The sequence below is a fragment of the Apteryx rowi genome, unplaced genomic scaffold (assembly GCF_003343035.1).
Source record: "Apteryx rowi isolate R43461 unplaced genomic scaffold, aptRow1 scaffold_466, whole genome shotgun sequence".
NCBI classification, from domain to species: domain Eukaryota; kingdom Metazoa; phylum Chordata; class Aves; order Apterygiformes; family Apterygidae; genus Apteryx; species Apteryx rowi.
This window is the reverse complement of record NW_020450723.1, coordinates 298,164-316,278: the sequence shown is the minus strand read 5'-3', so window position 1 is coordinate 316,278 and position 18,115 is coordinate 298,164. Positions and strand designations below refer to the sequence as shown.

General features: G+C 39.3%; 1 protein-coding gene across 1 annotated transcript; it reads right to left on the bottom strand.

The window, feature by feature from the left end:
• Window positions 1-499: 499 nt before the first annotated feature.
• On the bottom strand, window positions 500-6,835 carry LOC112971953 (stromelysin-1-like). The gene is made up of 10 exons (XM_026077894.1): window positions 6,731-6,835; window positions 6,336-6,580; window positions 5,716-5,864; window positions 5,496-5,627; window positions 4,472-4,633; window positions 3,677-3,887; window positions 2,483-2,616; window positions 1,786-1,945; window positions 817-920; window positions 500-600 (listed from the first exon to the last, which is right to left on the bottom strand). The coding sequence occupies exons 1-10, from the start codon at window positions 6,833-6,835 to the stop codon at window positions 500-502; spliced, it is 1,503 nt and encodes a 500-aa protein (XP_025933679.1).
• Between the last annotated feature and the right edge of the window lie 11,280 nt (window positions 6,836-18,115).

The following is an 18,115-nucleotide window of genomic DNA, read 5'->3' as shown; positions in this document are numbered from 1 at the left end:
GGGAATGTCCTCCCTGAGACTTGTCTGCCTTCCTCCTCCTCCCTGCCCTATTCAAGGGAGCTCCTGCCCCTTCCTGACTCCCCGATCATTTCTTCTGGCCTCTTGAAACTGTCCAACTGCTTCTGCTTATCTTTAACTCCTCCCTTTCAGACACTGAGCCCTGTGAAAACCTGAGGTGGAGTCCTAACACCACTGAGACTTGAGTGCAGCCATATCAAATTCCTTGTCCCCAACGAACTGACCCAGAAGACACAAACACTGTCATACTCAAGCAAAATACTTTTATTACTCAAACATAATTTGCTTAATAAATAGTTGGAAAATAAATTAAAACTGTACATTGTTTTACATGTTTATGATTTTAAATTAGATTTATCAAAGGCCACAACTCATTTCAGATTGAGACACACAGTCAAAGATGAATGATATTGTTTATAACCAAGGAACATGAAAAAACATTTCTAATATAAATTCAACCCTACACTGTCACTTAATATTTCTAGCAGTCAAACCAACTGTTGCTCTGCATTGTACGGATAAGCTTCTTGGTCTTGACATCAACCTCATACTGCTTTGATCCATGGAAAAAATAGAAATGTCCTAGAAACGGGAAAGATAAAAATAACATCAAATGAATATTTGCTTCTTTTGTAGAAATGTTGACATACACTTGCTATTTTATTTGGTAATTAAAAAAAATCAGAATAAACATTTTTTACATATATAAGTATGTATATATATTGAAATGTATGCTATTTGTTTTGCTTTTATTGGTGGTCCTTTGTTTTATTTGTAATTGCATTTTAATTTGTTTACCATTTTTCTGAAGGGCAGCATCTACTGTGTGGTCAATTCCATGGAAGTCAGCTGCTATTTTTCTTGGATATCCCCTTTCCATTGATTGAGTGTTTTCATTGAAACTAAATGAAGAAATTGAATGAAAACATGAAACAAACTGTGATGTTCAATACAGAGACCAGGTGGAGTTTCTACTGAACAGGCCTACTTTTGGCTGAAAATCCACTAACCATGAGCATCTGTGAACTTGCTGAACTGTGTAAATCCTGACTGTGTGAATACTCACATCTTTATTGGGCTACACAAGGTTGTTTTCAGAACATCTGACTAAATAGTTGACTTCTATTCCCCAACACCGATAACAAGAATAGGTGTTGCTCATAGTGAGCAATAAAATTAAATAATTATTCAAACTGATTATTTTAATTTGACAGTATTCAATCTATGAAGTGATTCCATGAGTGGAATGTGAACTTCTAGTATAATAACACTGTTACAGAAAAATTATTACTGGTTAATTATTAGGATAATGTTACTGTTTGGTTGAACTGTTTCTTAAAAAATAAATATTCCAATCTGCTTCCACAGTTTTCTTGATAGATTTGTCATTTATATATTTCAAAGAGCACTTCTGGCCTGTTAGTAGCCACTGAATGAATGAGTAACAAGAAAGCAATGCCTACTCATATTACATTATTTTACTGTACTAATTTTATGTAATACTGCTTTCTAGTGGATAAACAAGGCTTATTTGCTTGTATCTCTTAGTCACAGGTTTCTAACAGTAAATGGATGTTGTCTTTATCTCAAGTTTTACAAACTTTGTTCTGTGAAAAGATAGGAGTAATTGTCTCCAACTTTCAGCATCATATTGTCTAAGAAAGCTGTCAATAAGAGACCACAAGCATATTGCATAAATTCTAGCATTAATTAGCTTTTAAAAAGCTATCTTGATTTTCTGCCATACAAAAGAGGAATTAGTCTTACCTCCAGTATCTGTGGCCTACAAAGAAGTAGGTTTTCTTGGTAGTTTGATCATGAACAGCTGCATCAATTTTCCTGACACTTTTGGAGAAGCCCAGGTTCTGGATAGGCTTGGGAAAACCTGGCTGTATATTGTAGCCGTTGACAGCCCAGTACTGGTCGTCTATCAAGAAAAACAGAAAATCTTAGTAGGGATTTCCAAAGAGGCTGAGCTCCTCTCAAATAAAGCCTCAGAGTTTTCTATGTAGCAAATGTCACCAAATAGCACAGGTTTCCTGCTGAAAACATTTTCCTCTAGGACACATACAATTTTGAATATTTCAGAGCTGTTGGATTTTCCATTTTATAAACTCATTACCTATTTTCGAGGTGGGTTTGGCACCTTTAAGAACACTTTTAAATTATTTAATGTAGGCAGTCACTTTTGTCTCAGCTATGATCTTCCCTCTCAGTGACAAAACCAAGAGTAATACAGGGCTGTCGTATAGGGCTGTTTTGAAACAACGTTAGTTAAAGACATTAAAGCAGCATTTTGAAAATGAAAATGGATTTAAATATTAAGAATCCCTTATATTATTACCATTTTTATTATATTACATCTATTATCATTACATAACATACACAAGTGTATGTAAGTTATCAGTACTACTGTAAGTTTATCCATGCATAAAAAGGACTGATGGAAATGTAAGAGAAATACCTTTAAAAAAGATTACTTGATCCTTCTTGTCAATCTCATAAGCAGCATCAAAGCCAGCTGCCAGCGACGGCCAGAATGAGGAGATGGTGTCATGCTCGATGCCTGTGAAGTAAGGACTTTTGCGCCAGACATAGCTGATCGAAATGAAAACAGCAGTATTTCATTGTTGATATTTCACTGGGTCAGTGACGCAGAAATGTACTTTAACTCCTGCTGCCCAGGCACTGGAGCTAGTCCTCCCCCCAAGGCAGAGCTTTTGGGATGCAGTGCACCCTTTTGTCCTCCTCCCTCTTAGACGTTTGCCCTTTAGTGCTGGTTGTGCAGGGGTCGTCAGGTCTCTCTCCACCCGCACGGCTCTGTACAGGAGGCAGCACGAGCTGCCAAGGTGACACCTGATGCCTGCAGTGGTGCTGACAATTGAAGCCAGGTCTTCACCACGTCCCATGCAGGTAGGCACAGCTTCATTCTTAATTTCAGTTTGGTTACAAATGTGCATTAAACATTCGTGAGAATCATGTAAGGAGGAAGTGCTCCCTCCTCCCCTTTCCTAACAATACTGTGAACAGCAATAGTTTTCTGACGTGTTATAGAAGGGGAATTAGAATCACTTCTTCATGAAAGGAAGTTTGTTCAATCAGAACACGATTACTAACCCAAGAAGCCAAATACTGGGTCTGACATCTTAATCTATTTCTTCAGGGTGGAAATGCATAACTAACAACCTGTTAGAGAGTTCAATATCAGAACATGTCCAAGAAGCAGACATCCCTAATAGCAGGGGTTCTCCAAAGACAGTGCTGGGCCATAGGTCCAGAGCTGACTCCTGGGTAAGGATGACGCTGCCAGTAGTGGCACTTTCTGCAGCCCCCTGACCCTTGTGTAGACCCAGTCTGACCAGGATAGTGCTTCATGTGAAGCAGGTTGAAGAATGACTCTGTGATTATTCAGCCTTGCACAATTCTGACAGACCAGGGTGCTGATGGATGATGGCTTAAACATTTTACTCACCTGTTAGTAAACCACATTACTCACCCAGCCCCAACGGGCTAGTAAAATTTTGCAAAGTTGCCTTAACATTTTCAGAAAGAAATATCTTCAGTTGTATCAAAGGGAAAATAAATTCCTTGAACTGAACTTTATGCTTTGCCATTTTGAGTCTTACAAAGAGCTGTTACAAGACATGAAATTACTTACCTGTCTTTAAAGAACAGTATTTCCCCACGGAGAGTGGTGATAGCATCAAAAGTCAAATGAGGGTCACAGTCGTCTGCTCTTGTAGGGGGTTTGGAGGGTGTCATTTCTGTTGGTTCTTTGTGGGGTGACGTTTCTGTTGGTGCTTCTGTAGGTGTCATTTCAGTTGGTTCTTGTGAGGGAAATGCTTTGGCTGGAGATTTCCTAGGGGGTCCTTTGGGAAACAGATAAATGTGGAACTGGAAGGTGAATTAGAATTTCATGTTGCAGAGCTTGGAGATAAACCATACCAAGTCAAGTGTATAGGTTCTTCAAGGTTGCAACTCAACCAGTAAATTAAACAGGGAAAGTTCCTGGGCAATTTGACTCAATTGTCTGTGTTGTTAACTGTTAAAAAAGTCTCTGGCGTGGTTTTGCCTTTACAACTTATTGCTCTTTCAGTTTGTATGTGCTCAGAAGTTAATACAGACCAAACAACATTCCCAAAAGGCAGTTTTGCGTGGGACCATCCTTTTTTGGAAGGTAAGAGAGGTTAATACTATGGGCATGGGCTGTTCTTCCGGTAGGACTAGAGAGTGGTCCTTGGACCTTCCGATTTACTGGCATAGATACAGCCCCCAGATTCCACTTTGCAGGTGCAGATTCTTAGCCACAGAGAAAATGAAATTTGCCCAAAATAACATCAGGAAATTAAAGCAGATACCCTAGCTACAATAGAAAGGTTATCACTTTCTAGCTGTAGAGTAAAGCTGACTACAAAATGCTTATCCATTCCCCCAAACGATGCTTCTTGCTTACCATAGAGGGACTGAATGCCATCAATGTCATCTTGAGGAAGTCTGTAGTTTCTTGTATCCCTGGCCATATATACAGGATACATCAAGGCACCAAAGACATTAGAATGACCAAGACCCAATGAGTGGCCTAACTCATGAGCAGCAACAAGAAACAAGTTGTATCCTAAAAAAAAATCCAACACAGAGAACAAACAGTAAATAAATTTTCTTGCATAACAATAGGATGCAGATGCCATCCTCTTGGGCATGATACAACATTCAGGGTGTTAATAAAACAGCAGAATTTAACTATGTCCAAGGTAAGAGGTCATCTGCTTGCGTCCTGGAAAAGAAGTAAGTTTCTGGTTATAAATGTTTATCTCTCACAGGGAGACCAATCTGAAGACAGTGTTTTCTCATGCTCCAGAAGTTTTCCTGTCCACAAAGTATCAAACTTTCCTTAATGTTCATGAAGATGGAAGGTTGGATGGGAACATTTTAATCATCTGGTCAGATCCTGGGAAACGTAAATGACATGAATTTCATCTGTTAACTACTTTACAGAGCCCAGTAACATGTGGGCTCTGATATCAACCCCGGACATAGCTGGACACCAGAAAGACTCACTTTTATTACTTGCCAGCAAATTCAAGACTTTTCCCTTGGCAGAAGTTAAAGATTTTCACAACTGTAAATCATTTTATTAAAAAAAAGTGATCTCAATATTACAACTTTTAAGGATATTACCTGGTGGCTAAAATTCCCTGCCTTAAAGTGCCCTGCTCACGCTATTACTGTTTTGTGCTCATCTCGTTTGCTTCACTGGACCTGCAATTTCAGTCTATGTATTAAGTTTGGGAACTGCCATGATTGCATCCCAGGTAAGAATAGGCAGAATCATTTTGCTAAATTACACTGACATTTTACATCTCAGTAAATCCTGGAATTACTGCCAGAGCATCTGAAGCTTTCCAGTGTAGTTAAAGGTCTTCAAGACAAATGCCGTTTAACAAACGACATGCAATGCAATGCTTAAGGCTACCTACCATTATAGGTAGTAAATTTGGTCCAGTTTTCATCTTCGTCAAAGTGGGCATCTCCTCCTATGCCTTTGCCGGGGGCATAGGCATGAGCCAGAGTTCCTCCTGGACCATCAAAGGAATAGAAGTCACTGTGAACTAAGAAAAGAAAAGAAACGTGATGTTTTTCATCAATTCTGTAAAAGCGATAAATATTTATCATTCCTAGGCAAGGGGACCCCCTTACATCCAGATGCAAAGGAGATCATTATATCTGCTTCACCACTGTAGAGTCTGGTGAATCTCAAAGGGGTCACGCTGCTCCAGAGTTGAAAGGCTTTTGCAATTGCTTCCTCAACATCATCTTGTAGCATGTCTGGAGTGTAGTTCAAAATCCTGTGAAATAAGGAGAAAGGAATTGAAAGCAACCAGATCACATGTGACTAAGGCACACAGTATTGAGGTCAAATATTTTGCTCACAGGTTATTATTGTTCATATGTCTTGAGTTGTTCAATTTCTAATTATCCGCTTACTGGGATATAACACAGGAAGTTTTCATAGTTTTCTTTCAAGCACCCTAACTTAGACAACCTCAATTGCATCCCTTCTCCCTACTGACTATGTAACTGAGTAGACTCTTAACTAAGCAATGTAGACTCCTATTTTGGTCCCTTTTATCATTATTTGGAAGCCTAAAGCAAAGGATTTGAATATTCCCCACCTTTATGGTCCTGTGACCCTGAATATGACTCTTACAAGGATATATACAGGAATAAATAATAAAGAACTTGTTGGCATTACTTCTGCCTGACAATCACAAAGCTTCCCAGCAGTGTACAGTGAAGCATATTTTAGAACATATTACCGATATGTCACATCTTCTTTCTTCCACTTAGGGTTCAGAGGGAAGGTGCTGTATGAACGGACGTCTGGTATTCCACATCTGGGCTGCTTCATCATGTCCAGTGTCTGAGAATTCAGTTCCCCAGTCACCTCCAGTCCAAAGAATGACTGCATTTCTCGGATTTTTTCAGACATGAGATTGAGGTTCTTGGATTTAAAGAGAGCGCTTTTCTCTTCTTTAAAATCATAGAAGTTTTCCAGGTATTTCTGATGGGGAAGAAAAAGAAACAGTTTAGTACATAAATGTTTCTTTTCAAATGTAGACTTACTAATAAAATATTCTATAGTTATTCCCAATGCATGACTATATTCATTTTATCAATAAATTAATTCATAAGTTCTGCTTACAGTCCTTACCTGGGCAAACTGTATATCTTCTTTTTTCTTCTCTGGAACCACTGGTAAAGCACAAGAACATGCTACGTAGAGTAACCCAAGGAAAGAAAGGGACTTGATTTTCATCTTTGCCTCTCTGTCCTGCCAGTCCTTACTAGAAGACCTCTCAATCTCTTCTCCCTCTGTCCAAGGCTCACCAGTGTTTCTCTATTTATACCAGTCCTGTGCTTGGCAAAATCAACAGTTGCATGACTCAGATTATAACATCCTCTGATTTCCCACAGAAGCATAGAAAACAGATTTTGTTTTAGAAGCAGAGTAACGTGACAGCTTACCTTTTCCGAAAACCCCCTGATTTTGCAACCATATTACTGGACAGTGTACCTTTTTTTTTTCTTCATTCCTAAACTGGACCAGTACTTTAAACTTACCCAAATCTGTATAGATCACCTGGATAAAAATCACCTGATTTTTGAGAGGTGCTAAAGGGGCCTGGTTCTCTGTGAGGTATATCAATCTGTAATTCCTTGTACCACATGATAAGAGACCTCAGGAAACCTTCCCTCATCTTTCTCAGTGAGGCACCTCAGCAGCACCTTAGCACATCTGGAACGAATCCTTTTCTTTAGCCCATCTTCCCCCTGTTAATTTTAGTGATATAGATGGTTATACAAATGACCCATTTGTTTCTCTTCTTGAAAAGTCCTAATATCCTGATACAATTCCATGGACATGTGCAAAGAGCTGGAGGGAGAGAAAACTTCTTCCAGTGCTATACAGTGCTATTTCAGTGCTGCTCCGCAGCACAGAGGGTTGGGGCCATTGAGGCTGTTACACATTAACACAGGGCCAGGTACCGAGGACTGAATGGGGCAGGTCTGGTGATGGCAACGCCTTGCACTGGCAATGTAGGGCCAAAGCGGGGCGGGCAAATCAGCTGTGGATCACTCCTCAAAGTGCCTGGCTTCGCGTCTGATGAAGGTCCCTTGGGCAGGGGGATGCCTGGGGTCAGGCTGTCCTGAAAAAGTGCGGTGCATAGCGTATGCGAGCGCTAGCTTGCCATATGACTAGAGGGACTGCTGTGCAGATAGATATGAAGGATTGGTCTCCAGTTACCATGTTAAACCCATGACTACACAACCATCATCTGTGCTGCTGGGTGGCCCAGGCAATCATGGATTCAAGGCTGCATCCTGTTGTCCTCCTGTACTCAACCCAGGCAACCCACACACCAAAATGTTAAGGTCTCAGTAGAGCACCCCAGATCATATGTCATGGTCAACCTAGCCTGTCAGCCAAGAATATTTCTGCAACTAAAGAAGAAAAGGCAGAAACTGTCTTAGAGAACAAGGGGCACCCTGAGGTGGGGGTGTTTCAGAAATTTTTATTCCCCTTGGCTAGAAATACACATCTCCAAACTTAGACAAAAGATGACAGGAGCTTTAGGTTTCAGATTCCAAGTTCCCAAACTTGCCACAAGTCCTACTTTCAGTTCCTAAGTCCTTTTCTGAACTTAGTGTATTGCACTGAATGCAGAGGTTGCAGAACCGCTGTCATTCAGTTCCCTTTTTCTTGTCCATAATTCCTGAGACTTCTGCCTTTTGAAGCAGAATCATCCTGTGTTGACTTAGTGCCCAAATGAAAATTTGAAAGGAGAAATATGAGCTAAAAATAATTCACTTGCTTTTGAACATGAGAAAAAAAGAAGAAAAAGAAACCACTTCTCCAGTGAGAGCAAATTTATTGGAGACTTTAAAAAACAACCTTAGCACCACAGTAGCTGAGCTCTGCAGTCTGAGAGGTGGCCTGGGGAAAAGGGCATGGCCTCCTTCCAGCGGAAACGGGAGCTGAGCTGCCAGACCGGAATGGGTCACATTGCATGCATGACCTAGGTCAAAGCCCAGGGCCCTGAACCGTGGTGTTATGTGGCACAGACATTTGGTGTTTAAGGCTGAGGTGGGATGAGTGACTTTGCCAACAATTCGCTGCTTTGAAGGGGTGCTCCTGCTCCTCCTGGTCCCTCTCTCCCATCCTGGCCAGCACTGGCATACACTGCTGTTTCCCTGTGCTGTTCCAATATCAAGTGCCCCCTCTGGCAACTTATTCAGATAGCTGAAGCTATAGGAAACTAGCACAGAAAAATAACCCAACCTCCCCCACCCCCAAATAGTTTTTTGCTAGGTTAGCAAGCTGCACTGGCTCCCCAAGGGTCAGAGGAACACTGAAGCCAGCACAAAGGAGTGGTGGGACAGTACAGAGGGTAAGAAGGATGCAGGGAGGCAGCCAAATGTGAGGCTGGGATCTCTCCTTTTGGCAGCAGCAAGGTAAAAGATTGTCCCAGCTGGTCATTGCATTCCAAATTGAACTCATTGCTTATAATGGTGTCTGCATTTACACAAAGAAATGCAGACATGAGGCAAAGACATTTAAAATACTATGGTTGTATAACTCTGCACACAATAGCAGCTGTTATCATATGGCAGCTATCCTCTTTGCTTTCAACTAAATATGTTGTCAACAGACTGCTTCCTGCATCCTGAGTATCTGGGGCTATGCAGTCAGAGGGGAGAAGTGTAGGTAAAACAAATGGCAAACTTTTGAATAAGCCCTTTTTAATATTTAGGAAATATTTCTCACTGCCTTTAGCACAGCTGCTGATAGGATGCCACAGCTCATTTGTAGCTGTTGGCTTCCCCTCCCAGAGGCTGTGTCACCTCTGTGCTCAAGCAGCAGATGACATTTATGGAGTGGTAGGTGAGTACTGGGGCGGGTGAGCGCTGGATGCTGTCTTGCCAATGTGTTTGGCAGCACAAGTGGGGAAAATTCACAGCTGAGGGAGCCTGCATGACTCTGAGATATGCGAGTCCTTGCTTTCTCATTGCATGTACATCCAAGAGAGGACTTGCCTCCTTGTGCTGACCCAGAGGACATTAGCAACTTTTAGGGCCCAAACTAATGGGTTCTCAGTCCTGGTCTTGGAGATTATAGGATGTGAACAGGAACTGGTTTATCACTTGAAAGTAAGGTTTAATGTGCTTGCAAACTGTGTCCTCCATGGACACAGTGGAGATTTGTCAGCAACAGACACAGCCCTGATTTAAACGGCTTGAGTTGAACAGAAGAAGTGATCTGACACAGCACTTCTGCATATACCTACACTGTGCTTTATCTATAAGTCTAGGGGTTCATGAGTTCTGCTTCAGAGATGACCAGAGGCACTTCATTTGTGGTAAAGCTGAGCAAGTCGGTGCCTGTTTTGTGCCTCGGCCCCACAGGCAACCCCGACCTAGACACTGAGCTTCGCATCTTCCCTGAGAGGCCGATCCCCTAGACAGTTCTCTGAAATGCCTGCTTCCCTCCCATTGGACTGAGTCCTCACAAACCGCAGTGGTGACTCTTACCAGCTTATACAGTAGCAAAGAGGCTAGAACAGATTTAGGAATACTGCTCACTTCTTTCAGCTTGTAGGCATTCAGACTCGTATGTCCCGTATCATGGGCGAGTGCCTTAATCACCGTACTGAGGGACAACAGGAGGTACTTTCCCAGGAAGACCCCTATGGTAGAACAGAGCATTTTTCTGAAACTCTCCTAACATCCAGGCTAATACTCCCTCACCACAGAACTGTTTGTCCTCTGGCAGTATAATTCATATTATGCTATGAGGTCCGGCCCAAGCTTCAAGCTTTTTAGCAGATTTGTCAAAATTCTAGCTGGGAATTTTGCCATTTCTTATTTTTATATGGTTGAAATTCCATCTGGAAATGTCAAGCCAGTTTTGTTTATCAGTTTTGACTTGTGGAAAGAAGAAAGAGAAGAATACTCAATATAGATATATAAACAACTGTAATTAACTGTACTAACAACTGCAAATTAAGTCAAAGGAAACTTGAACTGACTAAACACATACACACTATGATTTCACCTCCATAATTTATAGAAGGATCTGTGAATGTCTTCTCTCCCACCTCCTCCACCCCCATAATGTTTCTAAATTCTCTACTGTCTGACTTGCCGTGCCAAAGAAGCCAGATGGAGCAGCAAGGTCTTGGACATACCAGACATGAAAGAAGCTGCTATGTTTTTCCATTTAAATGTGATGGTATGATAAGTTCAAGAGAGCAGGTTCCGGTGCGAGAGGAACAATAACTGCACAGCAAAAGACACAAGCCCTTTGTATCACCATACAGGCCAGAGTCTATGTTAGTTAACTGTGCATGCAAAGAGGTGGTCAGGCAAGCAGAAAATTCAGGAGAGCCTCACATGCTCATCTGAATATTCCCAAGTGATAATTGCTTGTGTTATGAATGAGATTCAGTGAACTAGCTTTACAGAAACTGAACATATTCTGAATAATATTGGAGCACTGCGCTGCACTTTCTGGATTTTCTAACTTATCTATTGGATATGTGTCCTTTTATTTTTTTAAATAGTTTTGGGAAAAATAGGTTTAGGAAAAAAACAGTATTTTTACCTCTCTTTATCCACAAGGAAAGAAAAGCAGGTCCATTAAATATATCTGCTATTCAGAGACTCAAGTAAACCAAAGAATATTTACTGAAAATGAAACACTTTCCATCCGTCACTGCAAGATGATAGTATTTTGAGAGTATTGAAATGGAGTCTCAGGTAGGTATTGACCTGAATTCCACATGCCTGTATATTTTGCCTGTATATCCATATAGTTTCATTAATCAATGGAATCTCATCATCCTAGTCCTGTAATATACAGATGCTGTTCTTACATGAGTAAATTTTCTACTTCATCTGGGCATTTAGTCCAGGTTCTGTTGTAAACTGGAAGATGGCACGTAAAGAAAGCATCAGGGGCTGATTTTAATTAAACAGGAATTCAAAATATTTTTTGATGTCCTCTCCTTGAGTATTATCAACAATAACAAAGCTGAAATCATTTCCGTACTCATATTTAGCTGATGCATATAAACAAGTTTCTTAAGCTGCATGTCATTTCCTGGCAACAGTGTCTGACTTCATAGGGGTTTTTTTGCAAAGGCATGGTCTCAAAGAGCTCTGCGGTTCATTGATGTTATATCATCCATCACTGAACAAAAGGTAGGTCAGAATCCAGTGCCCCAGAATTTCAAGGTCTGCAGGAATTAAACTCAAATACAGACTTTGAAATTTTTGCCCCTTGCAGAAGACTTCTTATTTCATCAGTAGCAATATTTTGGGGCTACACTGTGAAGTTAGTCATAGCCCTGGGCAATGGGTGAGGCAGGAAGCATTACGGTTGTGAGACACAATTAATTCACTATTTCCTCTTTACCTTCCTGGCCCCTGCTAGCTTCAGTCTATGTCACTGTCCCAAAATATGAAAATGTGAAACATGGGCATAAGCCCACCTTTCTTACTGAAGGAGAAGGGTCAGTAAAATGCTGAGCTGCTCCCTGCTACATTTATGGGCAGAGACCTAAAACTGTGTGATTCCTATTCCATTACAAAAGGCATCAAGAAGTTTTCAGATCTCTGGTCTGATTGCTCAGGTGATAGTAGTTTAGTCTCAAGAACATGTACTGTAATTTCTTGGTTCTGTAGAACAGAAAATATGTCCACGGAAAATGCTTTTCCCTGTGCAACTGATCATCTCATCTCTTAATGGCTGCTTAAACATCAGGGTCGTTTAGCTAGACAGTTCTATAAACCATAGTATTATACAGTTAATGTTATATGAATTTGATTGCAATGCCATTGACAGAGTATTAAGAAGAGATGAGGAATTTAATAATTTAAAGGCGCTCCAAACTTTTCTGGAATTCCTTTTGGTGTGGAATAGGAAAAGCCTACCACTGATAATTTGCCAAAGAAGCCCTGACTTAGACGTTCAACCAGCCAAGATGGTATACACCCTACATGAAGATCCAGATGCCTCCTTTGGAATCCTGAGCTCTCCGATTCTTTTGGTCATGAGTAGGGAAAGCAGGGAAGTTCTCTAGAAAACTGTCTGTCATTCTACTATTATATATAACAGCAATCATTTGAAAATTTAGGCAAGCGGCTACTGGCCATCTTGGTCTTCAATTCATGTTGCATATTGTAATATTGGTATCCTGTACAATATCCACTATTTTTTAAGGTATGAATCATCCATATGGTCTCTGAATCAATGTTTCTTAAGCAGAAAGCCTTCCTGTATACAGATGACTTGTAATGGATACACCATATTTATTTACTTAGGTGCAGAGATTAGAACAGTCATTTCAGATATTGAATAATGAACTTGACAGTGATTAGCACAGTTCTATGTGGCTGTGGTGGTAGGGCTCCTTTTTTTTTTTTTTTTGAGGAGAGTATTGCATATAGATAAAGTTAGAATTATTTGAAATCTTCATGTTTCCTCAACCCCCTTTTTGTCTGATTGCCATCACTACTTCATATAGTAATCTACAGTGACCCTTAAGTAGCTGTCAATAGATCATGGCCACTAAATATGAGTTTAACCTGCCTTTCTCATCTCCTTAGCTGGAGGCCAGCATCATTTGTGCAAACAATGATTTTTTTACTTTGAAGGATTTCTGTTATAGAATGTATAGTACTCTAACTCTCCCTCCGTAATAACATATGTAATAACTTATGTGAGGCCACTAGATGCATTGAAGACATTTTAGGCTTGGGAATTATTGGTATGTGTGTGACAGCTGCTCCTGCCTACATCTTGTCTTTACCAAACCTGCCTCCTGTGTTGGCTCTGACTTCTGAGCCAGTCCCTGGCCAAAGAGGAAGTTGGAGGTGGTAGGAAAACAAACAAGACAGTGGAAGATACTATGATTTGGTTCAAAATTTCTGGTGTGTCCATCACTGACAAATATTTATTTTTTAAATGGCCCATACTTCTGAATCAAAAGGCTTCTTTTCTTTCATATAGTACTAGAATCACAAGCAGGTAATATCTTTGAAGTCACTCACCTGGACAGAAATGCTAATGGCTGCCATAGAGTCCTGTCTGCTCCAAGCAAACCTGCACCCACAAAGAGCTCACACAGTAGAAGGACGTCTTTGCACAAAGTGATGAAGAGGGAAACCTCTAGATGCTACTACAGGAAGTGCATAAGCTCATTTCACTGCTCTGGAGCAGCCAAGGGTCTAGCTCATCAGCTTTATAGTAACATTGGCAATTAAGCTGTTCTAGGGATGTACTTAAACAGTAAGCCACAGCCCACAGGATATTTGCCACAGGTAAGCAAGATAGCCAGAATTTTTAAATATTCATTGTATGTCTAAAAGTACTAAAATGTAATTTAGTTTAAATTCCCCTAAAAAAAAAAGATAAAGCTGTTCCATTTTCCAAAACCCCTTTTTTGTAGATGCTCACTACAGTGAAGGTTCTGTCTTTGTGCAACTGTGGCAATGCTAAGCTAAAAGAAAATGATCAACTTTTCACATTTTTATTAAACCTGGATACCAAGGAAAATGTTTATTTTGAATACCAGCTTAAATAATCAAGCATCAAGGTTAACACTTATTACACTGCTGTGAAACACAGTTCCAGGAATGCTTCCTGACTAAACCAAAGGCTGACTTTTAATAAATACTAAAGTTATTAAATTTGCAATCTCCATACTTTACATAAAAATTACTTTAAAAATATGATTCTTGTAGTTAATGTAGACCCCACCCCCAATTTTCTCAAGAATCATATTCAGGCCTAAGCAAAGAAATGTAAAAGTCTTGTTAATAGAGTGCTTTCTGACAGTAGCTTCTTCCAGCTCACCACTAGCTGTCTGCACAGAGGTTACTGCCTTCTCAGAGCTGACATATTCATATGAATTCACATTATTTCGGTCAAAATAAGTTGGGCTATTAAACCCCTATAATTTTAATTGTTTAATCAAATTCAGGTAATTTGACTGAAGCAGGTTGGGGAGGCATCAGCTCTGTTGTATGGCAGAGTGAGCAGTTTGGAGTAAGTTTCTTCAGATAGGACTACTGATAATTGAGCTTGAGACAACATTGTGGGTGCAATCATAAACAAGGGCAGGAATTAGTTTTCAGATGTTAAATGAAATTACATTTTCATGCTGACAGTGTTCTCAAGTAATCTGACACACATAACTTAGCTGGAAGGGCTCATCCACTGCTTCACTGACATACAGTGGTCTCCAGCTAATTAAAAATGTACAAGCAGGGCTCATCAGGATTTTGCTCCACTATAGTTTTGTAAGATCTGATCACAGTCTTTTCTCTCCAAAATCCGTTAGGATGATGCCTCACTTCTTAAAGACCCAGTAAACTGTTCCCAGAGTTATGAGAAGTAGCTCAGGTGACAGCAGACAGGAGGAAGTGCTATGGATAGTCACGGAGCTCTAGAAATGAAGTTGTAGGTAGTTGTGTTAATGAAGTTTTAGGCAGCATAATGAACTCATAATGACTGATTTTTCCCTAGACTGTGCATTTACAAGACACACAAAGCTTGTTGACACGTCTCCACTCTCCCTACAGTAAACACCTCATAACAAAACTGTTATAATCTCCAGATCATACATGCACTTCTCGCACTGGAAGACACTTTGTCCAGTGCACCATGTGCTCTCTTGTAGGGCAAACTAAATAGCCGCTCCCCAGCTCTTTCTCTCAGAGTCTCAATCAATCACCGAGGAAGACTTACAAAACACGTTTAAAGATAAGATGGAAACTAAATCATATGTCAGTGCTGAATACCAAAAAACACAGTGTCAACAGCAGTATTGGCTTTATGGCATATAATCTCCCTCGCCATCACTAATTTCTCTGCTATCCATAGGTCTAAATTGTTTTTCCCTTTCCCCTAGACATAACTAGGGAAATTTTTATTTCCTTGGGGAAATTTTTGTTGGCCTTCCCTGTCTCTTAATAATAGCTTCTCAGCTCCGCAAATACAACCTATCTTTTCTTACAGAGATGTTTAATTGATACACTTGTAAATAAACTCTAATTAAAGGATCTCATCTTATATTTGATTCTGAAGACATTTGCCTCTATTTCATACCTGAATAAAACTTAGTAAGCCTAAAAGTTTTTTCTAATTTTAATTGATTTAATAGTGAACCTCACTTTTTATGGCATTTAACAAATGGATACTTAAAACAGTAAAAAATAGTAATCATCAGACTCAGTTTGATTTGTATTAAAGAATATATAAGTCCAAAGGGAACAGGTTGCAATCTGTTTTTTATGTATTTTGTATCATTTGTTCAGATCGTTGGTGTTTCTTGAACTAGTCATTGATCTTTGGATTTGCACTGCAAAGTACAGAAGTACAATTGCCTCAGGTGAGACTGGAACATCCTTTCAGACACTGATATTCTCAAATTAGTTACAGTATGGGGAATTTATATCTTTGTAGTATCCAGATTAGAGCCAGGATGCTGTGTCAAATGGATCATTGGTTCATTTCTCTAACATCTATGCCTTACATTCTCTTTTCATTTTACTTGAGAATACATATAATATCTGTGAAGCAATAAAAATACAACATAGAAGAGAGCAGTATTATTATATTCACACTGTATGGAAGAAGAATAAAATAAGGTAAATTATTTATTAGTTTTCCAAGTATTACTGTTAATCAGAGACATGCAGTAAAATAAGAACAAGATCGTTAAAAAGCTTGATTTCTTTTTATTTTCCATCTGAAAAATCTCATTCATATCACATACCAAAATCCTGTAAGAAACAGATCTGTCTTCCTTTTTATACCAGAAAAAACAAATGTAGAGATGAGGAAAAAAATCAGAGATACATTCTAAGACACATTCATCCCAAGACATCTGAGAACAATTTCTAATACAACATCTAGCAATTATTTTCATTGTTTGTTCAGAGTTTATTTCAAAACAGGTATTTTGTATTGTTAATTACTGAGTCTTGCAGTGAAAGGATTTCTCTTCTCATTTGATGAATATCTGAGAACATATTTACATGTTATTGTGGGGTAAAATTTAGAATAGTTTAATGGAAATCATAGACTGATCATTTAATACAAAATGAGCGAGAATCAGGTCTGAATTCCCTTTGACTTTTATAGGAATCTCACCAGTGGAAGAGGGAAAAAATTCCCTGAAGTTTTATTGATGCAATAAGGGCTCAACCATGATTCAATTTTAATAGCAATCACAGCTGGATAGATAATGAAGGAAGTTGCTAGCCATTTGAGAAATATCATGTAATATGTATTAGTCACTGAATATGTGTAAAGAGTAATCATACAACACTGCTAAACTGTTATTAGAGAATTTTTCATTCTTTGCCAAACTTTCTTTTTTTTTTAATGCCTATTCAGAGCAAATGTATTATGCCAGGCATCTCCTTATTTTTCTTTCCTCCACAACAAAGTTTCTTTTTCCTTTAGAAAAAATACTAGTCAAATATGTTCAGATTTCCCCACATTGTATTTTGGTCATTCCAGTCTTTTACACCATCTATTACTTCATGGATTTAGAAAACAATTTCCTGCCCAAAGCTGACAAAAAAGGGGGGGAAAAACATATTTATAGCAGATTTTGAGACCATTTGAAGATCAGAGGTTATTGAGAGCCAAGAGCATTGAAAACAGTTGAGGTTATTTTTTTCTCCTGAATTTGGCAAGTCTTGATATCTGGTTTTACATGCATTTTTTCTTTTTCTTTTCTAACAGTATTAGAAATAAGGCATTAAGTCCTTTTAAGTAAGTATGGCTTGTAAAACACATTTTAACTGGAAAAATCTTATTAACATTTTTTCTTAAAACACAGTACATAAAAGAATAGGTAACATTCAGCTAAGTGCACAGAAACGGACAGCCCCAGCCTTTAGAAGAAGAAAGTGGTGACACACATATATGGGTATACACACCCATCCATGATGTTTACCCACGAATGGACTTCATACACAGAGCTATGCAGTAAATGTAAACACAGGCGTACAGATTGTTAATTATTAAGAAAGCATAAAATACAAAGAGGAAATTAGCATCATGTCACTGAATAAATGTCATAATGTGCTCACATGCTGCCTGCAAATAAAGTTTCCTTTCCTCAAAACTGGCGCTAATTTCCATTGCTGGAGAAATTCTGGAACAAATAATCAAAAAATTCGTAAGCTTTTGGACGAAAACAGGGGAAAAGCATGCAAGTGTAACACAATGTATAATAAATAAACATAACTTAAAAAAATGTGCCACAAGTAGGGTAAAAAGGGTTAGACAGATCCACAGAGAAAAATTCCTTGTCTGCTATTAAACATGATGGCCCAGATGCAGCTTCTCTCCCACATTGTGCCTAAATCGGAACTTGCAGGCGGTGGGGGTGTGTAGTACCAGAAGATTCACATTACATATACACTACTTCTTATACTAATCTCTAGCAGAGTCAGCTACTGCACACAGTCTGGAGATGGAGCATCGGGCTGACTAGTTCTTGCTCTTATTCAGTAT